The sequence below is a fragment of the Diorhabda sublineata genome, chromosome 9, assembly GCF_026230105.1.
Source record: "Diorhabda sublineata isolate icDioSubl1.1 chromosome 9, icDioSubl1.1, whole genome shotgun sequence".
NCBI lineage: Eukaryota > Metazoa > Arthropoda > Insecta > Coleoptera > Chrysomelidae > Diorhabda > Diorhabda sublineata.
The window spans coordinates 18023314-18050380 of NC_079482.1; the positions used below are offsets into that span (position 1 = coordinate 18023314).

General features: G+C 31.4%; 1 protein-coding gene across 1 annotated transcript; it reads left to right on the forward strand.

Moving 5' to 3' along the window:
- The first annotated feature begins 329 nt into the window (after nucleotides 1-329).
- LOC130448550 (chymotrypsin-2-like) lies at nucleotides 330-13163 on the forward strand. Its single transcript, XM_056785963.1, has 7 exons — nucleotides 330-339; nucleotides 5039-5100; nucleotides 6641-6738; nucleotides 6800-6941; nucleotides 9075-9182; nucleotides 9236-9364; nucleotides 12950-13163. Exons 1-7 carry the CDS (start codon nucleotides 330-332, stop codon nucleotides 13100-13102), a joined length of 702 nt encoding a protein of 233 aa, XP_056641941.1. The 3' UTR covers nucleotides 13103-13163.
- The last annotated feature ends 13904 nt before the right edge of the window (nucleotides 13164-27067 follow it).

Genomic DNA, 27067 nt, shown 5'->3' on the forward strand with positions numbered 1-27067 from the left:
ACAGTGTAATTGTGAGTGTTGGTGTAGTGGTGGTTTAAACAGTGTGTTTTGTATGAATATCATCAGTGGTTGCAAAAATTCCAACTTACATTTCTATTTATGTTAATAAAATAGGTCACATTATCAAAAAATTAGAATACCAATTTTATTTGAACGAACTAGGAATATTAAACTCTGTTGATATCACGTAATTAAGTAATTTGAATTCTGTTAACGGACACATTGAAATATATAAAAAGATTTACCAAAAAAAAAACTTTTCATTGAAAATTTTCCAGTGCTTGCTTAACATGTTTTTTATATTTACTTTTTTATGTTGCATTTTTGCTATGGCTTATGGTAAGTGTATATTTTACTAATTTTACTCCATTTAAATATCTATCTATATTAATATGAGGGTGCTTCAAATATAAACCGGAATTGATTATCAAGCTCAGTTACAGATAAATGATACTCTAAAAAAATGAAGGCAAGAATCAGCTGAACAAGATGGAACAGAATAAGCTTTTAAACAATTTATTAGTACAGGGCCTACCACACAAGGAAAACGAAAATTTTCCAGAACTTATAAAACAAATTGGGCAGTTTATAGGTGCTCATTGCATATCGATTGGGAATCAACAAAAATAGCCCAATAAAAGTTGAGTTTGAAGAGGGTAATGAGAAAAACCAAATGATGAAATCAAAAAACAAAATGAAGTGGTAAATTTGGTTTCTCCACTATAAAATATATCTTAATCATGAACTAACAAAACTTGATATAAAAATACATTCAGCAGCCTGAATGTTTAAAAAACAAAATGAGAACTATAAAGTAATACTAGTAGATAGTGAAGATGTCCTTCAAGATCACTAGTTGGTAGGGCCTCGAGAAAATAGCGTCAAGGTGGCTTATATGAATGTTCTGAGTGTTAGGAATAAAATTGAAGACTTGGAATGTTTTACTGTAAGTAACGACTGTGATGTTCTAATATTTTTCTCTATCCCATGTGAGGTATCTTTTACCCATTTGGGGAACCTGTAGGAAAAATTATTTCAATGAAATGTAAATCATGCAAAACAAATTTTTGAAAATTTTGTTTAATTATGAGTATCACACACAAGCAGTTTTATAGGAGAGTTGGAGATACCTAAATTAGAATCCTTATTGCAACAATGTAAACTTGTTTATAAAATATTAAATAATCTGCAAAAATCGAATAAAAACTTTAATTCAAATAATGAAATACACAGTTACAATATAAGGTCTAATACAGACTTATATCTATCGCAAATCAGAAGAGAGAGAGAAATGCTTGATTGTTAAAAAATTGTTACAATTTGTAGATAAAAGCTTGTAAAAATTAAAAATAACTAAATAAAGTTACAAATAAAACAAAATTTCAATATACAGAAAAAAACCACAATGAGTAGCAAAATTATAGGTAATAGTAAAAGGTCATAATTGGTATATACATTCCTAGCAAAATTAAACCAGTATGCAGTTTACTCGGAAATAAATATTATTATTACAATAGAAGTCGTTTACAGAGTAGAAGGCACTTTCCACTGTTTCCAGTAAATATGCCCTCAAATTATTGCTGAATGCGGGAAAAGATGATATTGATTTGATTTCAATTGGAAAGTGATTGTGCATTGCTTTGTATTGTAAAGTATGGAGCTCTCAACTAATTCTGAACGTTGAGTAGGCACGTAAAAATCGTGCTCCGCGTTCCTAAGTGGATAACCGTGCAACGATCTTTCTGAAATTGGAGAAGCGTGCTTACGAGTTAGGCAAACGGATTCAAAGATTAATAAGGAAGGAAGAGTCAGAATTTTTAATCTTTTAAAGAAGTCCCTGTAGTGAGCCCAGATGTTTAGTCCGAGTAAATATCTATCTTTGGTAGTTTGAAGATTCGCTCAAACTGAGTCGTATCACACGTACCCAATAAGGGAAGGGCATATCGGAGATGCGACTCAATAAGGGCATAATAAACTGTTAAGGAGGTAAATAAGTTCAGTTCTTTGGAAACTGATCTCAGCGCAAAACGGGAGGACTTAATTTTTTGGATAAGGCGGCAATATGTAACTCCCATTTCAACAAGCTTTGGTTTTAGAAACGTTATGGTGATAAGGTCACTAGATATGGTCCTATGAAGTGCTGGAAGATCAGAGCTGCTCCAAGAGAAACTAGTGTCGTCTGCAAATAGACAGATAAAACAAAATAGGGCCTAGTACTGAGCCTTGGGATACTCCACATTCTATTGGCTTGCAAGATGACATCGTTGTATCAACCCTTACAAGATGACTTCTGTTGGTACGGTATGACTTGAACCATGCGACAGGTGTTCCCCTGACACCGTAGACCTGCAATTTGTTAATTAAAATTTGATTAACACAATCGAAAGCATTAGAAAAATCATAAAAAGTTATTGCAGGGGAGTGTTGGCTGTTTAGGCTAGAGTACACATTATTTAGGAGGGAGAATATAGCATCATATGTGTATTTGATACTTAAAAATTCAAATTGATTGGTACTAAGTATTTTATATTTAAACTGAAATTATAAAAGATTTTTTTAGACCATTCTTTCCATGATCTTCGATAACGTGCGAAGGAGTGCAGAACTAACATAGGTTTAAAGAATCCTGTTCAGCTCACATCCAAAATCTTTAATAGCTCAAGCAATAAAATTAAATTTAGTAGTTCTTATCACATCTTTGTTAGAAAATGAAAAGCTTCTCAAATACTGTGAGAAAATAGCAATATGTTTTAAAGTGAGTAGTGCGATAACTTAAGACTGTTTATTTAAGTTATTTAACTCTCGAGGCCAGAGCTTTAAAGCACTGATTTGATATTCAAACAATTGTTAATACTTTTATAAAGTGTTTAATTAATAAATGAAGTTGTTTCAAAGAAAAATTACAAAGCTGAAATTTTTTACAGTATTTCTAGATAGTATCAGTCACACTCTACACAATTTTGCTAACTCTCCGGAAGCTTTCATATGCATTTTTCGTAAAAATCTCCCGGCGTATCACGTAACCAGGATTTTATCTCCGCAATACTTTCGAATCGCAGTCGCATCGCAATAAATAATAGTTACATGGCGGTAAATCGGGATTATAAGGAGGGTGTTCCAGTGTTTCCTAACCCAATTCGTTCAAAGCTTCCATCGTATACAGTCTGGTGTTACCTTCCAGCTATATTACACTACGGATTGAAATATCGCGTCGTTTCGATTTGTACACAGGTTTCACCGTGTTTTTTAAGAGGTTACTATAATACCTCGCGTTCACAGCTCTTTGTTCAGTGAGAAAATCACCCGCAAGTACTCCTCAAATGTCCTAAAACAGGGGCTGGCAACCTTTTTTGGCCGCGGGTCAAAATCAACCAAAATGCGAGTATTAAAGAGACGTTTGGGTCAGAGATATTTCCGTATTAAAACAGCATTTTAGTAAATAATAATGGCTCCCCCAATGGCTCCCCTGATGTTGAACTTGTGATGTCAATTTAGTCACGTTTGGTTTATAGTTAGGCGTTTTAAATCGAATACAAGCATCTGCAGTTTTAATAGTTAATCTGCTTCTGTTTTTACTTAAAATAAATTTCATTTGCACAAATTTATAAGCCATTTTTTTTGATGGAAAGGAAGTGATGCCCATCATGTTGATATCATGAGAAAATGATTATCTTCTGTGTTTTCCAAATCGTTCCGCAAGTTCTTGAATTTATCCGTCCATAATGTTGAACTTTTAAAATTAATAATTTCTAAACTAAAATTGTCAATTCTTAGATATTCAAAATACTGCAATTTTATAATATTTTCTTCTATTTAATCGGGATTTATTATAAATGTAAACTTTTCTCCATGTTTTCTAAGACTTTGAAACTGACTTCATATTCACTTTTAATGACCGAAATCCAACTTTCGAACATATTTAGATTGTGTTCATCGATATTTTATTTTTCATGTTCCCTTTTTAACAAGGGAAAGAAATGAAATTTTTTAGTTTTTATGTCAGTTTCAAATAATATCAATTTTGAAGTAAAACTCCCCCATACGTTTTAAAAATTGTGTGGTTACTTCCCTGGAGTCGTACGTTAAAATTATTATAATTGTTCATTAGGTCTGTTAAGGACAAAAGTCTTAAAACCATTGTTTATCATTGAGTTCGAGATCATTTTCACCGATTTCGTGATGAAATATTTGTATATCATCAAAACACTATACAAATCTATTAAGAATTTTGCCCCGACTTTAGAATGTAATAACAAATCTGTATAATTCGATTCAATTTCCTCCAAAGAAGCTTTAAAGCGCCTGTGTATCATTACATCTTTAAGTTGTTGTGTAGATGCCTTTACAAATAAATTTTCTTCATGTATGATACAATGAAAAGATAAAAGTGAACGACCAAGTTCATTTTCCATTAGTTTCACAAATTCAACAGTTTTCCCTCTCATATTTGAAACACTATTATAGAAAAAAATTTACTTTTGAAATCCAATACTTGCCCATTTTTGAAATTTGTAAACTCTTGTTGTAGTTGACGAAAAATATTAGTGCCTTTGGTGGTGTGATTCATTGAAGAAAGAACGCATAGTTCTTCATCGACATTCGAGATATTTATTGATGCAAATAATAATTATTTCAAGCCTACCAATATTTCGGTCTCTCGGCAAGTTTCTTTCCATTGCATTATGGCCACTACTAACATAAATTTCATTAGTAAAAATAAACAAATTCCCAACCTCAATTTTCGTTCAATATTTTGTGACCGGTTTGAAAATGAGAATAACAAAACTAAGTGTTAAGTCAAAAGTAACTCGATTTCCTCCAAGAATTGCAGCTTGCCCTGCGTATGTTTTTGATCAAGAAATATTGCCTCTTCCATTGCATTGCACTTTGTATTGCATCATGTCTAGAGGGCCTTCAACTGACCTGCATCTGCTTTTGATCAAGAAATATTGCGTCTTGCATTGCATTGCATGTTGTATTGCATCATGTCAAGCTGCCTTAAAATTGAATTTTTATGTTGCTTGTAAATAATTTTCAGCTACGAGTACTAATCGAGTAGTAAATGGCTCAGACGCAGAAGAAGGAGAATTTCCATACGCTGTAAGTATTCCTGTTGATGTAATTTGTTAAATGTCATTGTATATTCCCACGTCTCATAATGACATTCTTGTCGATTCCAAATATTGTGACTGTACAATAATTTCAATTGAGTCTATTAATCAGTCTAATCTCGGAAATTATGATTTCTTGAGTAGTTGGTAAACCAGAAAGAGTTGTAAGTTGCCATACTGATGAATTTAATCTTCATTTCGTATCTGTTTTTGGTGGTACTCTTGATTTATTCGGTGTCGTCGTCAAATCGTTGGATGACTTTTTTGAAAAATTATGAATTTATAGTGATTATGTGAAGGTCGTCGAGGTTAAGCGATATCTGTGTGTATTTGGAAGATGTATATTTTTCGAAAAAAAAAAACTGGAAAAAACTACGAGACTCACTTCCGGAAGTATTTAAAATATCTACTTATAAATTTGTATGGAGCCCCTTAAAGAGAAAAAAATTTATTGTTTGTGATGGATAAACCGAAACAACTGTGTTAGTATTAAAAGTATCGTTGCACATTGTGGACTTGTATTTTTTTTAAATTAATAATTTCTCGAAAATCTTAATGACAGATTGAGTATTACGTCTGTGGTCGTTGGAATATAGTCACTGAATTAATAATCGAATTCTCCTGCAATCGTGTCAATGCATTTTATGTGATGTAAATTTGAAACTAAGATCCTTTTATTTTTCAAAATGCTTATAAAAACTGGGAAAAATGAGTAATTATATTTTTCTCATGAAAAGTTGAATAGTTGCAGCTCTTTTTTCCAACATAATTGGTTCAGATAAAATGTCAGGTCTATTAAAAAAAACACAATAGTTGCTAAAATATGAACCAATCATTTGATTTTTCAATTTCGTAGTCTTTAACTTTGCTTCTTCTTCAATAAAAATAAGACTTTCATTTCTTTGCTTAGATTGAAGAATTGTTGCAATAGTTAACCAATATCGTTGTGGAGTAAAAACTTCCTATATCTATCATATTTTTATTTTGTATTTTGGTCTTTATATCATAGTATTGGGTCGGTAACTTATCCCCTGTTGATAATCATACAGGAAAATTTTCTTTGTCTTGTTTATACTACGTGAAAAGACCACGCTGCAAATGTTTGCTTTGGTGCACCGTTCAGATTTGTTCTGATTCTGTTCTGCACACATGGTATGAGATACCACTATCTTCAACTATTTTTCACTCTGCATGTTCGTTTGTACACGACTCTCCATTCACATTTAACCTCTAGACACCACCTAAAAAATATGTCATATGATACTGTACATTTCCGGTAATGTATCCACTAAATGTTCGTGAATTTGCCATGGAGTGATCTCTTTTAAACGCAAGTATTTAAACAACATGCGTTGCTCGACATAATCCATTTTGAAACTGAACTCGGGCTTCTACTGTAAGCATGCTTATAGTTTCTAACGTCTATACATAATTGGTAACGTGATGCGTAGCAAAACAATTGGATTTTGTATATCAAAATGAGTTTAATTTCTAGATTACTTCAAAACTAGCGAAATCTATATTTTCAGGTATCATTAAGAAAAGGAAATAGTCATACATGTGGAGGAACAATTCTTAACGACAAATTTATTTTAACTGCAGCCCACTGTGTTTGTAAAAATGATCAGTGAGTTAATGTTTTCATATCAAATTTGTTTTTTTTATTTTTTTTTGTTAATTTTTTTCAGACCTCGCAACAGTTCATTATATTCGATTCAGTACGATTTACTCAAAATTACCAGAGAACCGATTAATATAGTGCCAGTGAAAAAAATCAATTGTCATCAATTTAGTTCAGAAAAACTGATATATGATTCAGCAGTATTAGAAGTGAGTTTCAGATAAATCGATTCCTTATTATTAATAAGAAAAAATAAAAGCTTATTTAATTGTTAAGATAGATTATTTATAAAATATTAGTATATTATTCAATGAACGAATAATGATCGTTATTATTCATGAGGATGATTCATCCTAACGTGACTAGAATACTATACCTTAGCTACAACTATCAGAAAAAAACGTAATAAATTAATAATTTTATTATTATTCTTTACCCGAGTTAAATAACTGAATTCACAATTTTGAAAAAACTATTTACTAACATAAAATATAAATAAAGGGGTTTCAATAATCTGATTACTGTTCTCGTTGGATTTTAAAATTATATATGACCATCTATGCAAGTTTTTGCTCTCTTAAATACCATTTCAATTGTAAACAAAAGCTACTAGTATAATTAATTATATTCATGGTTGTAACGTCACATCAATAAACTAAGTAATTTGATAAGTTAATGGAACTTCAAGTGTCTAAGGGACATGGGGAATCCCTTATGAAGACATTGAGGACGGTCAGTCTACAAACGAATACGATACGTTAATCGAGTATAAAATAAGAGACGTTATAACTTAATTTATGGTTAACAGATGTTAAATGGTTCCCATCAGGAGTGGCGAGATAATTCCGTTATATTATGAGTAGTACTTTCTGTGGTTCTTAGCTGTACTTGTAATATTGTTATCAGTTTATTTGGTAATTACTTGCACAAATTTTCTTCCTCGTTTTAACTTGTAATTTATGATTTCGGCAATTGCTGTTGATTCCCACCCTTCTAGTTTTTTAATAGCTGTGATATCTATATTCCTTCAGTCAGTTTTAGAAACATACCAATTTACTCTACTATTGCATTCCAAACAGAATTTGGCGACAAGTTACAATTAGTTCCTCTTTCCATTAACCTCCAAAGGATGAACCAAAGGACATCATTTATATTTGATTCAGCAGTTGTTTCCATGCTTGCCTATCCTGTGCAATCTTTTCAGCATGATGCAGTCTCATGTTTATTAAGGGTTTTGTTTGGTATACCCATCTGCCTCTTGGACGTTTGCCTTCTACTTTCCCTTCTATAATTAATCGTTCCATTGTTAGTGATACGTTGTTTCGGTGTTCTGTCCATGATACTCGTAAGAGTAGCCTATATACCCACATTTCGAAAGCCTCTATTCGGTTTTTATCTACTTTGCTTGAAGTCCAAGTTTCCGCTGCGTACGTTGCAATGGAGAAGATAAAAGCATCAACTAGAAGGAGTTCCGTTGTTTTTACGATAGATTTGTCTTTCCATATATTATTTAACTTGGTAGTCGCTGATCTTGCCATAGTCAGACATCGGCGTATTTCGCTTTCGCATTTCCCATTGTGGATTATTATGGTTATTATTTCGTAATTAGTTTTATTAAGCAAAAAATGAACTTAAACATCATTTAATTTTTCTCCAAAAAGGTACTCTTGATAAAACTCGATACTGTGTACAGTTTTCGGAATATTTTGATTTGAAAATTATGAAATAATAACCGATGCTGGTATAAGTATTAATAAATCTATTAATTATTTATTATTATTAATTTGTAAGCATTATGTGAATTGAAAGTTTTATTAAGAGTAGTTTTTTGGTGGAAAATTAAATGATGTTTAAGTTCACTTGAAATTTTTCTTAATAAATCTAATATTGAAAAAGTTATGTTCAATACTACTTGGTACGAACCGTATAACTAGCGCTCTCTATGAGAGTCAGATAGAAAACAAATCATTGGATGTATCAGCTTCCAAAACATATTAATATAAAATTTACATACAATGTAGCAAAATCGGAAAAATCTGTATAATTTTTTTTCTTCAACGTCCTTTATCTTGAATACGGATGTGGTTACGAAAATTTTTTACTGAGCGAACCCCAAATATTTTCCAGTTTTCTATCTATCCTAGAGACGAGATCACCATTTTTGAAACACTCTGTAGATGAAGTAATTAGAAGTGTCAAAAAAATAAACCACTCCATATTGGATTCCGATAACTAACTCCAATAAACAATTACTATTCAATAATTTTAGTGTAAATTAAAAGAATATTTTTGTAAAAGATAGAAGTATCTTTAAGACTATTTCTGTATATATCTACTTTCAGTTAGAATCTCCGATACCAGCTGGCAATTGGAAACCCGTCGAAATATCCAAAGATTTCTCCACGGATGAAAAGCAAGAAGGAATAATTATTGGCTGGGGGAGGCTTTATGTAAGTGTGGTTGTAAACTATTATTACTAGAATTTTGATTCGATAAATTTTAGCAAAACGGGCCATTATCTGAGAATTTGCAGAAGCTAAATGTTGAAATATACGATGATGAAACTTGCGGTAAAAAGTATGACAATCAACATCATATCTGTTTTGGAGCAATAGCTGGTGGTGCATGTAATGTGAGTTTGTTTTATTTTGAGTACTGATAAATTGTTTGGTAATTGGTGTCTCTAAAGAGCAATACTGTTAATAAGAATACAATTGGTACCAAAAATTTATTTAACAATTTGTCAATGAATAAATCTATAAAATATTCTTAATTCGATCTGTCAAATTTTTTAGGCAGTTTTCCAAATTTTATAATAATCTACAACAAAATATTTAGTGACTAATTTTTTTAATAATTTAGTCCCTCATACAGTAGTTCGTCTTTTATTTTGAGATTATGTATTCACTTTTTTTTCTATAAAACATCAAAACTACGAAGAACCAAATTGAAAATTATACTTATATCGACGAATTTTATTACTTAGAGAGAAATTAAAAGTATACAGTTTTATGTTTCTAAATCTTCTTGATTTTAGGTCTCTTCTGTTTCAAAATTAGTTTTTTTAAAATAATTTTTGAAAGAAAAATAAAAATTGACGTTTCGACTTTTCTTTAAGTCTTTTTCAAAATATGATATTGACACTGACAATTCTCGTATTTATATTGATCTATAGATCACCTTCATCATGAATATCAAAATAAGAATAAAATCAAACTAGAACTTTGTTCTAATAAAAAAAATTTTTCCCTAGTCCTTACATGTCAAATATATTGCAGTAGTCAATTAAATCATTTGTAGTTTTTAGAAGTTACAATAAGAGCTACAAATTTTACTTAAATTATTTAGGTCTATAATTTATAGCTTTTTCGTTCTTATGAATGTGAACCATTTCTAAAAATTCTCTGTTTCATGTATTAGATTTCGTTTGAAGAATTTTTGAATCTTTATAATTGAATTTATGTTTTTTTGATATCTCGTGGTTCTTTAATGCAGTTCTATTTTTTTTTATCGTATTGATGACCTCTTAGTCTACTTTCTAAATACTGAGATGTTTGCCCTATGTAGACAGCGTCACAATTAGTACAAGGCACTTGATATTAAATATTACTTCTTTTTTTTTGGTGTTTTTGATTTTAATTTAGTGAAATATTTCACTAAAGACATGTAAGGACTAGGGAAAAATTAATTTTTCTTATTAGAACACAGCTCTAGTTTGATTTTATTCTTATTTTGATTTTAATGATGAAAGTGATCTATTGATAAATATAAATATGCGAATTGTCATTGTCAATATCATATTTTGATAAAGACTTAACGAAAAGTCGAAACGTCAATTTTATCTATTTTTGAAAAATTATTTAAAAAAACTAATTTTGAGACAGAAAAGAACTAAAATCAAGAAGATTTAGAAACATAAACATATTAAATGATCTATATTTATTTTCATTCTCTTTTAACTAGGACCTTATTATTTACCTTCTTAGTAAAACAGACAGCCCCTTTAAAAAAAACTTTAAGAGTGTTTGGCAATCTACCAGCCTTGTAGGTGTTAAGGGAGGAATGGCATTTTTATGTATATAGAACAAAATTTTTATGTTCGAACGTATACGATATAATTTCTTTGTTCGCGGATCTGATTCAGAATCAGATCGCATGCGCACTTTCAAAATTATCGTTCGCAGGTCGATAAGTCGATGAGAACAGTTCCGTGTTCGCGTTGGGGTCAGCAACATTTTGCATGCGTTGATACGAGGATTAATACGTAAGATTTGAGATAGACAGATAAAAACAAATATTTATAATTGACTATGGTTTTATTGTTATTTAAAATATTCTCCACTAAGGTCAATACACTTTTGTATGAATCAATTGGCGAAGCACTTTCTCCATTCCAATTGAGGTGATTTGAGCGCATCAACCGCTTCTTCAGGTGTAGAAAAACTTTGACCTCACAATTTATTGTAGGTGCCTTAAAAGGACTGTACGATGGAAGACTAATCAATTCGATGTTTTTACTGTTCAAAAACGTTTTTCATGATGTGGGAGAGCTGTATTGTCGTGGTGGAGAATGATTCGTCTTTTGCGATTGGTTTCCCCGACACTTCTGGCGGACAAACATATCATTCAGAATTGACCGTTCTACGTTGCCCTATTGAAACGGTGGCGATATGTCCATTTATTCCGAAAAAACAGATTTGCTTCGTGCACGAACAACTTTTGTTGGATTTGGCTCGTCTTGAAAGACCCATACAGTGGATTTTTATTTAGTTCTGAGTTCATATGCATAGATCCATGATTGGTCGCGTGTCGTGATCTCATAGACGTCTTTTGAAGCACCGCGATTGAATTTTTTCACCATTTCTCTCCACCGATCGACACGAGCTTTTTCTTAGTCATTATAAATGATACGGTATCCAGCGCGAACAAATATTTTTGACCCAAATGTCCATGTATGCGAGGGGAGATAATGCCCAAGTATGCCTCAATCACACGGTATCTCACACGACGATCATGCAACATCAGTTTACGCACAGCATCGATTTTTTCTGGTACAACAGCCGATTTTGGACGACCTTCACGAAATTGATCTTGTAGTGAAGTGCGACCACTATTTAATTCGGAAAACCTGCGAAACTGTCAAACTTTATGATGACAATTCGCTTAAATTGATAAAAATGTTTTTTCTATGAGTTCGGGGTTTGACCTGAAAAATATGGTAATTTATCTTATTAAAGAGCAAAAGTAGGTACCTTAAAGTTTGAATGGAAGTACTGCCATCGATTAGCAAAGCACCTATGTTAACACGACTAAATTTCTGGAAGTCTTCTTTCGGAATGGCCAGAAGTCGTATGATAATAAATCTGGTGCGTAAGGTGGATGTGGAAACAAGAAGTCTTTTAACGACTGAAAGTCAAAGGCACCTCGTGGTATGACGCGTTATAATGATGAGGAAGTAAATTTTTTGCCCAATTTTCAGGACTATTTTTTCGCACATCGTCATGCAAACGTTCCAGCACCCACTTGTAAAATTTAGAGTTTCCACTTGGAACAAACTCTATATCCACAATGACTATGACCTTGATGATAGACTTTGACTGAGAAATCTTTTAAAGGCGATGGGAGTCATTGATAAGTTCCATTGAGAACTGTGAATTTCAGGGTCATGAACATTGAAAGTTCTGAACATCTCGTTAAGTTCTTTGGCACTTTCTTCCACTTCAAACAAAACTTGTTTTACAACAGACACTGCAATAGGATCTTACTAAAGCAGACTGACAAGCCGGATTGGGTCAAATTCGCACAACTGGTATGAGACATATTAATTGAAATAGATACAGAGAGTCTTCCTGGAATGATCAAAATATATGGAAAATCGAGAAAGGAATCTTTGGAACATATTAGGAACAACATTGCCAGTATTAGTATGGTCCCGACGTAGTTTTCTCAACTGACGTTTAGGGCTGCTTTAGGAAATGAAAATAAAGCTAGAGACGTGTAATTCAATCAAATGAGGATCACTTTGAGGATGAAGAATAACCCCAATGTGGTGATTTGAAGTTTTTAATTTTTGAGAGAAACGTCGTAGATTTGAGTTGCTATGTTCATGTTCTTATAACTTAATAGCATTCCTAGTTCTGAATCTTAACTACTATTCATATTTGGTGGAGTGATTATAGTATTTATAGTATTTATTATAGTGTCTTCTTTGTTTTAGGGGGATTCAGGAACGGCACTTATTGTAAAAGGCGTACAAGTGGGTATAGCTTCATTTATAACCGATTTATGTGGGGTTGCCAACGAAATGCATCCAAACGTATATTCTAGAATTTCCACATACTATGATTGGATACATACGATTTCTGGATAGTGTTAAAGTTGATATGTATGATTTTGTATCATTTGTAGGATTGAAAAATTCGTTAATAATGTTTAATATTTTATTCATTTCATTCCTAAGTATTCAATCATTTTTCCGGGACATTAGATAGCTTATTAATCTGTGTAAAAATTATTTGTGTGGGTATTTTTATTTTTGGTCTATTGTAAAAAATAAAAGTTCATGAAACGGGATCCAGGATTCGATAAAAAAACTTTGTGTCACTTGATTTAGTTTCCTTCTATTACTTTCTGTTCCCAAACTTTAAAACATAGCTTGGTGGAAGGCGATATCAGATATATGAAGAGATGATAGTACAGACAAACGTGTAATTTGCAGTACCCTTGAAATATTCTTTTTTGAATGGTTTGAACATTTGGTTTTGTTTAAAACAAGATATTTTTTTTGCAGCGAGAAGGATATACTGTTACGAACTCGCCAACTCTTTTCAGCCATCTGAAATTTTACAGTTCTTAAATTTTAGTGAAGCGCTTTTAGCAGTTGGATTAATAAGCACGCATTCCAAGCTTAAAACATGTCTGCCACTGAACAAGCAATTAAGCAAACTAAAATAGAAACTCCAAATTCACTTGACAAACCCACAGTTTTTTAATTAATTTTCCATTTCAGCTTAAAGAGGTGTTTTCCTTTTATCTTACATATTTCTGTCCATTCCTCATTCCACAGGTCCGTTATTTCGTTTTTAATGAAAGGTAATAAATCTTTATAATCAGTTTCTCTAAAATTAATATTATCTTCATCGAGGCTATCGTAACATAACCTAATCTATCCAATCCAATTCAACTTCTATTCCCATTTGCTTGGCTTCCCATAGATGTTGTCTTGTCATTAACTGTATTGCTATCTAGTTCAAATCTTTTTTCAGTTGAGGAAAGAGATGTTACTCGGACTGAGCCACATCTGGTTCTAATAGGGAGATGTTCTAGTAATTCAAATCACGCATTTTTTGCATGGCAACATGAGCTTTGTGTGCAAAAACAAAACACCTTTGGATAGCTTTCCGCGTCTTTTCTCTTTAATTTTTTCCCGTAGAGTGGTCAGTAATGTCGAATAGTAATCTCCAGTTATTATTCTACCCTTATTCAAAAAATCAATCATGATTACTCCGTGGCAATCCCAAAAACCTGAAGCAAGAACTTTTCCAGCAAATTTTTGGACACCAAACTTCTTACGTATTGGAGAACCAGAATGTCGCCATTCCATCGATTGTTGCTTTGTTTCTGGATCGTAGAAATGTACCCAATCTCATCCATAGTAACAATTCGGTTTAAGAAGTCTGCATCGTTTTCAAATCGAGAACTGATCGAACGCGATGCTTCTACCTTAGCACGCTTTTGGTCAACATTCAAACATTTGGGGATCCATTTTGCAGCAATTTTTCTCATGTTCAAATTGAACTATATGATGAACGCGTTCGTATGAAATATTCAGTGCTTTAGATATCCGTTTTAGCCCAATTCGACGGTCTGATAAAATCATGTCATGAGCTGCATCGATATTTTTGGGGAATGACACAGAAACTGGCCTTCCCGATCAGTCATCATCTTCAATGGAAAATTTACCTCTTTTGAAGCGCGTAGTCCAATTTTTCACGATCGCATAAGATGGACATTCGTAAATCTGATTACCTCTGAACCCTTTTAAATACAGGTACTTAAGGATGGCTCGATACTTCAATTTTTCGATTTCCACAATTTCGGTGGACATGTTTTTTCTTTTAATTTATTAGTTTACTTTTTTACTTTTTTGATTAGGACAACTAAATATCAATACATCCTTGTACATATTGTCTGGTAATCGGGTCATTTTCTGAGTAGGATATTGGATAGGAATATTTGGTTATTAGGGGAAGATTTTAATAGCTCATCATTTTCTGTTTTCACATCCATTAATTAAGATTCATAGAAGTGTGAAATCAAGGGATTAATTGGGTTTTTTAATATAAGGATTTAATGATGAGGCTCTATCAAACCTTCCACTATTGGTAAATTGGTACATTTGGGAACAAACTCTTGACTTTGGTATAAATTGATGAGTAAGGGAAAGATTGAGTTTTTTTAATGAATAGTTGTTTGATAATACATTTTTGTGCTAGCCACACCTGTCTCCAATTGAGTGGGAGTTCACTAGCATCCGCTAGAATTAAATTCGTTGGAGTTGAGGATATAGCACCCACCACCACTCTTAAAGCTTTGAACTGAATATTGTCAAGTTTGTTGTGAAACATTATTAAATAAAATGGACCCGAAATCTAGGTGTGATCTTTTAATAAAATCTAGAATTCGTCTTACCCACACTATCTTTCCCGGGTTTCCCTCGCTGTTTTTGCAGCCCATTTAGTATAAAGGGGAATTTCTCAAAAATCTGCAACAACTTTAAATAAGTGAACTGTGAAAAATAATGTTTGTTAGTAACTAAAGTGATTCGGTGTCATCGTCATTTCACAGCAAATGTGATCAAATTGGACAGTTATAGGAAAAACTTTGTAAGATATTAAAAGTAAATTTTATTTTGTTGTGTAATCGGTCCAATCGCAGTGCAAACTTTTTTATTTGCAAAAATAAACATTACTTTGCATCTATTTATATCTCCCATTTCTTTTATTTTTATAACACTTTTTATATCATCGTATACAAAATTAAGATTGGTCAAAATCTGGTGAAGCATTATTTAAGCAGAAGTATCAAAAATAAGTGAATCTTAATCAGTTTTGTATTGTGTTGATATTTCCTAAGGAATGTAATAAATAAATTTTGTGAAGTAATTCGGAAAGATTTGTCCGTTATGACATAACACTTTGTCTAACCATCTGCATCATTTCTGAAACCGAGAATCATAGAAAATACAACATAATATAGTCTAGGGAAAAGCGACAACAAAAAGCAACATAAATATATTACCGTATTCTTTATTAAGAGGTCTAAAATAACAGATTTTTATACTATTAGTAGTACTTAATACGTATATTAAATGTTTACAAATGATTTTTCCTTATATCTAAAATTAAAAGTATATCTTTAATATATGAAACATAAGAAGAGTATTTGTATCACAATTTTAATAAGGCTGCCTGATTACCGGGGTATTCATTGTACAATATATAGACAACTTTTTATGCAATTCTCAAATTAATTATACTACAAACTGAAGCCAACAACTATTAAAGTCCAAGGAATTTTTTATTACAATTATTTTGGCTATGAGATGGTTTCTATGGCAATCACTGAATTTTTTTGACAACAAAAGTTAAAGTCTTATTTGGATTTGGATATCTACTAATAGTTAAAAAATATATAAAATGTATTGTAATGATTCATGTGATAAGCTGTAATTAAGTAATGAAAAAGTCCACAGACATACATGGTCAGAAGAGCTCAATTTGAGCGGCTGCAATTCTTAATAGCATGTATAGTCTTGTATATATCTATCTCCAACTAAATCCAAGACATAAAGTTACAAATGTACATTGATAAACGGTGAAATATATCAAAAACACGGGGGTTGGAAGCAGTGGCGAAACTAGGTGTGGGCGGAGTGGGCCATCGCCCAGTGCCAAAAGGTGCCATCAGACTTGAAATCTCCGTTTTTTGGAAATTGGATAAAAACCTAAAAAATATTGGCCACACTCGTCCAAACTGGCAATACAGCTTAGCTTCGCAAAACGTTCCTTCATACGCATACTTCATACAAAACAGTGAAAATGGTAAATATTTAGGAAAAAAGGGAAGATTTAAAAATCTAGAAGTAGGTGAATCAGAATAAGACAGTTTATTCGTTTCTTTTCAAATGGTATATCAATGAAACTTATAGTTTTTTTTTGAATTAAAGTACCAAAAAATTTTGCCTCTTTTAAAACCGTGTTTGTTTGTGACATGTAATTATTTTACAAATAATGGCAAAACAAAAATGAAAATACAGTTTTGCCTGCATCCGATTTAAATAATATATAGGAATAAATGGGAATTAGTACAGGATACATTGAAGATATCCTTGAAATTGTTGCGTGATATAAAATAGAAAGGCCGAATAGCTTCAGTGAAAGGTATATTATTTCAGTTTGATGTATACATACTTTGCAAAATCAAACTGAAGACGCAGATACTCTGGGCGATTGCCAAGCAATTGCAACTGAAATGCTAACTCTGGAATTTATTATCTCCATACACGGATCCTACGAAATATTAAACCGTGTCAATAACATAACTAAGATCTGTTTAAAGGTCGATATAAATTTGAAAATCGCTTTTTTTGTAACTCGATCCACAAATTTCGGGAAACAGGCTCTAATGTAAAAGCCCACGAATCCATAGAAAATAGCGTTTGTGAGATTTCAATGACTTTTAAAGAGAAAAGGTTTCGCTAAGAAAATATGCAGCTGTAGATGAGGCTATTCGTTTCGCTAAGAGTAGATTCAGAATTGATTTTTTCATCACAATGATTGACGCCGTGATACAATATATTAATACAAGATTTACTCCACTCACTGAATATTACAAGAATTTTGGATTCTTGTACGACATAAATAATTTAGAATCTTTCCCAAATATCGAGCTGTTGAAACACTGTAATGATTTAAGTTTAGTACTTCAATATGGAGAAAGCAAAGACATAGAATCTCATGAACTACATCTTTTAGTGCCCAATCTACTAAACTCCATTAAAGACGCTGGTTAGATGATTTAATACATCTTTACAAATTAACTGAAAGATATCTATCCTAATGTTTACATTGCTATTAGAATTATGTTGAGTATGTCCGTAAGTAGAGCTTCCATAGAAAAAAGTTTTTCCGAGTATTAAAAATTGAAACTACTTAAGAAATAATATGAAGCGTGAACACCGAGGGCTGTATTCTATATAATATTAATTGTAGCAGCAAAAATAATTTTCTTTGGGCCATCGAATGAATAAATAAAAGACTATCCCAATCATAATTATCTAGAATATATTGAAACAAAGTATAAATCTAATATTTTTGCGGGGTCTGGAAAACACATTGCACTATTAAGTTTTCAAATTACAAAGTGAATTTACATTAGTTTTAGCTAGTTACGCTGACGTTGATCATTTAAAAAAATTGTTTCATTCCATTAAGTGATTGTAGAATTAGTTTTGTATGTATTACGAGCATAAAGGACTTTAATTATTTCGAGTAATTGCCGTGTTCCGATTTAAGTTTCGTGCCAGTGCTACACTCAAGAAATTTTTGCTATTAATTCATAATTACATAATAAAATTTTGAAACAGTATCGACCTTAAACTATCTAACAATAACGTTGGGACAAAGAACCAGAGAAAGGATAAAGGAAAGGATAGAAAAAGGCTATCAAGCCTGTGGAAGAAACAAAAACCTTAAAGTCTTAAAGGTACAAAGACTCAACTGGGCTGGGCAAAGAATAACACAATGGACCCCATTGAAGGAGAAAAGACAAGCCGAGAAAGATTTGGAGAAACGAAAAAGAGGAGGACATAAGAGCACTTAATATAGAGAACTGGAGGGCAAAATTCCTGAACTGATAGGAAAGGAAAATAATAACAAAAGCATCCCAGTCAAACTATAAACTATAAAAAAAAAACAAAAATAGGAAACGAGGAGTAATCCACCTCAAAAAAGGATTTTAAAGCGCTAAAAATGTTAGTTAAAATCCAAATGATTGAAAGGCTTGATGATAATGATTAACATAATAATAAAAGATTGTTTTCAAACCCTTGATGTGTCCCAACTTATGATGCCATTTCAGTAGATTATAATGGTCAAAGTTTCATCGTTTGAAGGTACATCTTGCGGTCTTGAAAAGGGACATAGGAGCACTTAATATGGAGAACTGGATGGCAAAATTCCTGAACCGAAAGGAACGGAAAATAATAACATAAGCAACCAAGTCTAACAATAAACTGCAAAGAAAACAAAAATAGAAAACGAGGAGTAATCCACCTCAAAAAAGGATTTTAAAGAGTTAAAAGTGATAGTTAAAATCCAAAGGATTGAAAGGCTTGATGATAATGATTAACATAATAATAAAAGATTGTTTTCAAACCCTTGATGTGTCCCAACTTATGATGCCATTTCAGTAGATTATAATGGTCAAAGTTTCATCGTTTGAAGATACATCTTGCGGTTTTGAAAAGGGACATAAGAGCACTTAATATGGAGAACTGGATGGCAAAATTCCTGAACCGAAAGGAACGGAAAATAATAACATAAGCAACCAAGTCTAACAATAAACTGCAAAGAAAACAAAAATAGAAAACGAGGAGTAATCCACCTCAAAAAAGGATTTTAAAGAGTTAAAAGTGATAGTTAAAATCCAAAGGATTTGAAGGCTTGATGATAATTATTAACATAATAATAAAAGATTGTTTTCAAACCCTTGATGTGTCCCAACTTATGATACCATTTCAGTAGATTATAATGGTCAAAGTTTCATCGTTTGAAGATACATCTTGCGGTTTTGAAAAGGGACATAAGAGCACTTAATATGGAGAACTGGATGGCAAAATTCCTGAACCGAAAGGAACGGAAAATAATAACATAAGCAACCAAGTCTAACAATAAACTGCAAAGAAAACAAAAATAGAAAACGAGGAGTAATCCACCTCAAAAAAGGATTTTAAAGAGTTAAAAGTGATAGTTAAAATCCAAAGGATTGAAAGGCTTGATGATAATGATTAACATAATAATAAAAGATTGTTTTCAAACCCTTGATGTGTCCCAACTTATGATGCCATTTCAGTAGATTATAATGGTCAAAGTTTCATCGTTTGAAGATACATCTTGCGGTTTTGAAAAGGGACATAAGAGCACTTAATATGGAGAACTGGATGGCAAAATTCCTGAACCGAAAGGAACGGAAAATAATAACATAAGCAACCAAGTCTAACAATAAACTGCAAAGAAAACAAAAATAGAAAACGAGGAGTAATCCACCTCAAAAAAGGATTTTAAAGAGTTAAAAGTGATAGTTAAAATCCAAAGGATTTGAAGGCTTGATGATAATTATTAACATAATAATAAAAGATTGTTTTCAAACCCTTGATGTGTCCCAACTTATGATACCATTTCAGTAGATTATAATGGTCAAAGTTTCATCGTTTGAAGATACATCTTGCGGTTTTGAAAAGGGACATAAGAGCACTTAATATGGAGAACTGGATGGCAAAATTCCTGAACCGAAAGGAACGGAAAATAATAACATAAGCAACCAAGTCTAACAATAAACTGCAAAGAAAACAAAAATAGAAAACGAGGAGTAATCCACCTCAAAAAAGGATTTTAAAGAGTTAAAAGTGATAGTTAAAATCCAAAGGATTTGAAGGCTTGATGATAATTATTAACATAATAATAAAAGATTGTTTTCAAACCCTTGATGTGTCCCAACTTATGATGCCATTTCAGTAGATTATAATGGTCAAAGTTTCATCGTTTGAAGATACATCTTGCGGTTTTGAAAAGGGACATAAGAGCACTTAATATGGAGAACTGGATGGCAAAATTCCTGAACCGAAAGGAACGGAAAATAATAACATAAGCAACCAAGTCTAACAATAAACTGCAAAGAAAACAAAAATAGAAAACGAGGAGTAATCCACCTCAAAAAAGGATTTTAAAGAGTTAAAAGTGATAGTTAAAATCCAAAGGATTTGAAGGCTTGATGATAATTATTAACATAATAATAAAAGATTGTTTTCAAACCCTTGATGTGTCCCAACTTATGATACCATTTCAGTAGATTATAATGGTCAAAGTTTCATCGTTTGAAGATACATCTTGCGGTTTTGAAAAGGGACATAAGAGCACTTAATATGGAGAACTGGATGGCAAAATTCCTGAACCGAAAGGAACGGAAAATAATAACATAAGCAACCAAGTCTAACAATAAACTGCAAAGAAAACAAAAATAGAAAACGAGGAGTAATCCACCTCAAAAAAGGATTATAAAGAGTTAAAAGCGATAGTTAAAATCCAAAGGATTGAAAGGCTTGATGATAATGATTAACATAATAATAAAAGATTGTTTTCAAACCCTTGATGTGTCCCAACTTATGATGCCATTTCAGTAGATTATAATGGTCAAAGTTTCATCGTTTGAAGATACATCTTGCGGTTTTGAAAAGGGACATAAGAGCACTTAATATGGAGAACTGGATGGCAAAATTCCTGAACCGAAAGGAACGGAAAATAATAACATAAGCAACCAAGTCTAACAATAAACTGCAAAGAAAACAAAAATAGAAAACGAGGAGTAATCCACCTCAAAAAAGGATTATAAAGAGTTAAAAGCGATAGTTAAAATCCAAAGGATTGAAAGGCTTGATGATAATGATTAACATAATAATAAAAGATTGTTTTCAAACCCTTGATGTGTCCCAACTTATGATGCCATTTCAGTAGATTATAATGGTCAAAGTTTCATCGTTTGAAGATACATCTTGCGGACTTGTGTTATTACAAGAGTTTTGTTTACTTACAGCCAAAAGTGCCGAGAAGTTGTTGACTTTTTACATTATTAGGTATATCTGATTGAAGTTAAGTGACTTGCTTAGATTGAATAAGAAGTTGTCGATACAATATAGATTATAAGATTCAGCTGTTAAATATGTACAAAGCTAAGTATTTGAGATTCTTATTTGAAATTCCCCGCTAAAAATATACGTAAAGTTAAAGCATGTTATTTATATATATAAAATAATTCTATTTCTAATTTTTGGTGTAAAATAGATATGTTTTAGCATTGTGCCTAAGTGGAAAATTAAATGAAGTACGTCTTTAAAAATATACGTACAAAAACTTTTGTTACTTTAATAGACGACTCTTCTAGAAAACAAACATGATTAGATTATTTTTATTTTTTTATGCTTGAATTACATGGGTAATTAGGAAACTAATCAACTTGCTTTAAGTATGATTGGGAGTGTCTACAACTCAACATACGAGGAATTTGTGATTGTGGGATTCACTCGGCGAGTGATAATAACGTTAACGTTACAAAATGTGTGCTGTCACAGAAAAGACAGTGAAATGTGAGGTGCAAGATGCGTAGGTGTTCTTTAAGAAAAAGAAATTGTCAGGAACAGATATCCATTATAAATTATCTGCCGTATACGAACTTACTTAATGGCATCTATAAGCTTTTCCAGCGAATAAAAATTTCGATGATATTTCACACACACTTTATTCCGTTTAGATTTAGACATAGTGAGTGCTTAATGAAAGACTTCATTGGCAGGAAGTGGAGTATACCGGGACGGAGTATTTTCCATCTAATGTTTCCTATACCTAAATACCATAATTTCTGAGTTATAGCTACATTAGCGTTACCTTCCCAAGTTAAAATAATACATTTAAGTGGCTATGGCTGCTACAATAACAAATTTGACGTTTCAATACATCATTATTGTTTTTTTAAAGTCACAATGGATCATTTATCTTAAAAAAAAAACGAATTCATATTTTAATGATGATGAAGAAACGTGTAATATCTTTAATAATTTATATCCTAACCGAAATCCCATTACAAGATTTACTGTCAGTAAATTAGTAAAAAAGTTTAACGAAATTGGTTAAGTAAAAGATTTATGCAAATTAGGGCGCAAAAAACTGCATTAATTGAAAACAAAGCTTCAGATGTTTGTCCTGTTAGAAGACGATCCACACTTGAATACTAGACAAATATCCAGGGAACTTGATATTTCCCAAAAATCCGTAAAAAAAATTTTGGTAGACGTGAAGAGTTTGCAGATCTAAACATGGAAAAATGTTACAATCAAAACGATCCAAATTTTTTAAGTAATGTTTTGCGATAAGGCCACTTTTTGTATCAATGGAAACGTAAATCGGCATAATTGTAGATACTGATCACGTGACAATCCTCGTTAGATGTTTGAATTCCATACCCAATAACTTTATTATTAGAAATTTTCAGATAATAACAATATCCAAAACGACAATATTTGGCTACAACAAGATAGGGCCCCACTTCATTATGCGTTGTGTGATGAGGCAATATCTAAATAATGTGTTTCCCAGAAGATGGATTGGAATGGCCCCCGTGATCAACTATTAGACTATTTCCTGTGGGGTCAATTAAAAAACATCGTTTATAAAACAAAACAGAGATAAGAAGAATTGATCAGTCAGGGATGTTGGCTTGTTGTATTGAAGCAATTGAACAAAATTTTGAGCATCTGCACTAATCGCCTTTACTGTATGTTTTCCAAAACTCGTAATTTTTCTACTTCAAAAATGTGGATCTACTTCTAACAAGACACAAATATTAAAAGATGTGTCTTCAGTTGTTGAAGGTTTTCTGTGCCCTGATTTGGATAAATCTTTTACTGATCCAGTTTCGTTAAACTTTTTTATTAATTGTTATGGGATTTTGGTTAGGATATAAATTATTAAAGATATTACACGTTTCTTGTTGACTTCTACGCCTATCACCATATCCTAATATTCTCTGAAATTATGGCATTTAGGTATAGAGAATATTACATAAAAAATAATCAATATTTCTTAAGGATTTTTAAAAACATAAAATATATAGAGTGATTCGTTTGAAATAACAAAGTTGATTATTTTACCGGAAAAAGGAAACATCTGACAACATTGTAGATACCACGATAATTCTGGTCGTATCACACGACCCTTGTAAACAAAAATTTATAAAAGTTGTACTAGCTGTTTCTAACATAATTGAGGCTTTCCATACATAAAACTCAGTCTGTATTGGGGGGACAACTAAATCGGTCACGTTCGATGTGGTCAAATTATCGTCAAATCATGCACTTAATATAAAAAATTGTTCATAATAGTTATTGTGTTGTTCAAAAATACAGGCGGAAACAGAAGTATAAGTTTGATACATCTCCAACTAAGATAAAAGAAATAAATTAATCAATGTCGTTTGGAGAGAAAAGTGAGTAGTGTATAACATTATTCTGTAGCGTAAAAATTCAGAATAGTGTATGCTCTAATCTAAACTTCATATTTATGAATATGAATGAATATTCGAAAACTTTTTTCTTTAGTATTCTGAAGTAACATGTTTAGATCTGCCACTGTGATCGCAAACATCCATATTCATGTTATAGTTCGTAAGATATGCGAATAAAGATATTTTTCGTTGAATATCTAATCTCAAATAAATGTTATAGCAAAAGATATATACCTATACATGAGAAGACATAGCTATATGAGATATGATGAGATAGAAATAATTCCACCAACGAATAAAATAAAATATGACCTAAAGTATTGTTCTAAAAGAGTCATCCGTTGTAGAAGGTAGAGTGGACCAGTAAACATATATAATATAACGATATTCAGCTATGGAGGTCTTGGGTTTATTTTAATCTCTTTTTTGTAATTGTTAAGACAGCATGCAAATTGTTTTAGAAATTGCTACTGATTATAAATTGGAAACGCCATTTTATTGCAAAAACTATACAGATATTATAGTGTAACAGAGCTGGAATGAAAACCAAGAATATTCAACACTGATCCACTTTACATCGACAATAGTATTCAATTCAAATTGGACTCTGCCAGTGTAATATTATATAATAATTACTATCTAATCTGTGAAAAATTGTTTCATATTTATATTTTACAGAAGATTTTAGCTTCACAGACTTTAATTTTTTTTATATTAAACTTGTGGTGAGAATCACGATACTTAATTTTTTGTTAACTTAATATTAATTTAAATTGAATATAATCTTGTAATTTTTACCTTTTTGATTTAATCAGGGAGGTTCATTGTTTAAAGGACTGCTCGTCGAATTCAAATAGAGTCCTGTCATGCAGGAAGTGGCGCAGGATTTATTTCAAGTACATACATTAATTGGAAATCAAATTGTAAATCTAGGGACTACCAAATTAACCTACAGGTAATGTTGGATAATGTGTCTCGTCAATATGTTGACAAACCATCTACATCCATCACCAAAAAGACTGAAATGCTGGAATGGATAGAAAAGAGGAATTTAATTTCATTCAATTAATTATTGTTAGATTCAATGTTATTTGTTACTGTCGGATTCAATTTCAAAGAAGATGTTGGTTATTGCAAAGAACTATTTCGAAGTTTTGAAAAGGTGTTGTCATTACATGAAATTTTAACAAAAATATAATTAGAAATAATTGATCATTAATCTGAAATAAGATTCTGACGATAGTTCGTATGATTCTTAAAAAAATTTTTCCAGAGTAAGTGAGGAATATGAAACTTGAAATAATGAATAAATTAATAAGAAAAACGTTTCTTAAACCTCGAATAAATTATTGATATTAAATGATTTCTATTAGATTTATATAAAACGTAAAATAATTGGTTAAATTTTTTTCAAATAATGGGTCGAGATGTATAGGATTAATACTTGTAAGTACAAGAATAAATATTATCATGGAATTTTGTAAAAGGTAGATATAGACCCAATAAAAGTAAGATAATCTTTTCCTATGTTAAATGGTGAAGTTAATCGTCACAATTGTAGAAATACCTTTGAAAATGAATGTTTGCAGGGGCGCAACAAGCTAAATCTTAAAAGGGGTGTCTAGAGAATTTTTTATAACGACTAAAAAAAGGTAGCCACTTTGGCTACCTTTTAATGGATTGTTGTAAGAAAATTGAATAAGTTTGTTTTGATTCAACATTTACATTTATAAATTTTTGAACTAGTGCCTCGAAATCTAAGGAATCAAATATGTATTTATGAACGTCGCATATTGCTAAATTACTTAATCTTTTTTAACTCATGGTACTTCGTAAGTGAGTTTTGAGTCTATGAAATGCACTGAAACTGCGTTCAGCTTCACAAGATGAAGCGGGATATGTCTCTATAAAATCGAAAAATCATCCGATTTCGATGATTTTTTGGAGTTTACTCCTTAAGAATCGATTTGCATATGTAAGGGGCCCGGTATGAGAAAAATGTGAGGAGTAAAATCTATCGACGAATGACCTCGTTACGTTTTTGGTGCGCACCCTATGATGCGCAACTTTCTAATTTGTCAGTGTCGACATACTTGTGTTCATCATTGTGTTCCGCTAAAGTGAACTGAAAGTATTTTCAAATAACTATGGCAGAAAGAGGTGTAGATGATATTGCCGGAACATCTAACAAACACGTGGTTGTAAGGTACGTTATAATTCATGTATTATATGTATGAGCATGTGCAATTTGTATTTATTAAATATTTTAATAATTATCGATGTAGTTCAAATAAATATATATTTGAAAACAACACATAAAATTAGATAATCAACCCAATATGAATTATAGAGATTATTGACTATTGTAAAAAGTTTAATGTAAAATATTTCGTCGATTAGTTATAATAAATGTATATGAAATGAATAAATTGAATAAATATATATTTATATATGTATATTATTTTCATTAATTAACAAATTTACCCTTTTATACAGTATCAATCTTTTTTAAGTTAAACAAACTCTTTTTGCGTCTGGTTAGACTATCGAACTTAAGGAGTAAACTTAAATTTTCGTTTTTACGGCGGATTTACGAAAAAAATGATGGGAATAAAAAAAATGAAAACTTATATTGGTTTCTAGGCTTTAAATGTTCATGAAAATGCACTTATTCAGGTTTAAATGTTGATAATTTGTTTCAAAATAATCAAATGGAGTTGTTATATTTTTTTTCATAATCTACACAAAAAAAAACGAACAAATTAAAAAACAAAATTACACAAAAATGTTGATTTTTCATGTTTTTACAATTAAAAATAATAAAAATATCTCTTAAAATTGACCTGTTCTCACATATAATCGTTTGTAACTTTTTTTATTAAGTAACCATTCAAGTTATATGAGCAAAAACATTCTTAAAATCACTTATTGTAATCAAGTGTACAATATTAAAAGTTAACTTTGAAAAATTGAAAATTTTCAACATAAAAAAATGGTATCT

What these genes read in the sequence shown, in the direction of transcription:
- LOC130448550 (XM_056785963.1), top strand. An exon ending in TTGGCTGGGGGAGGCTTTAT is followed by an intron (nt 9,183 to 9,235) that starts GTAAGTGTGGTT and finishes GATAAATTTTAG; the next exon opens with CAAAACGGGCCATTATCTGA. An exon ending in TAGCTGGTGGTGCATGTAAT is followed by an intron (nt 9,365 to 12,949) that starts GTGAGTTTGTTT and finishes TCTTTGTTTTAG; the next exon opens with GGGGATTCAGGAACGGCACT.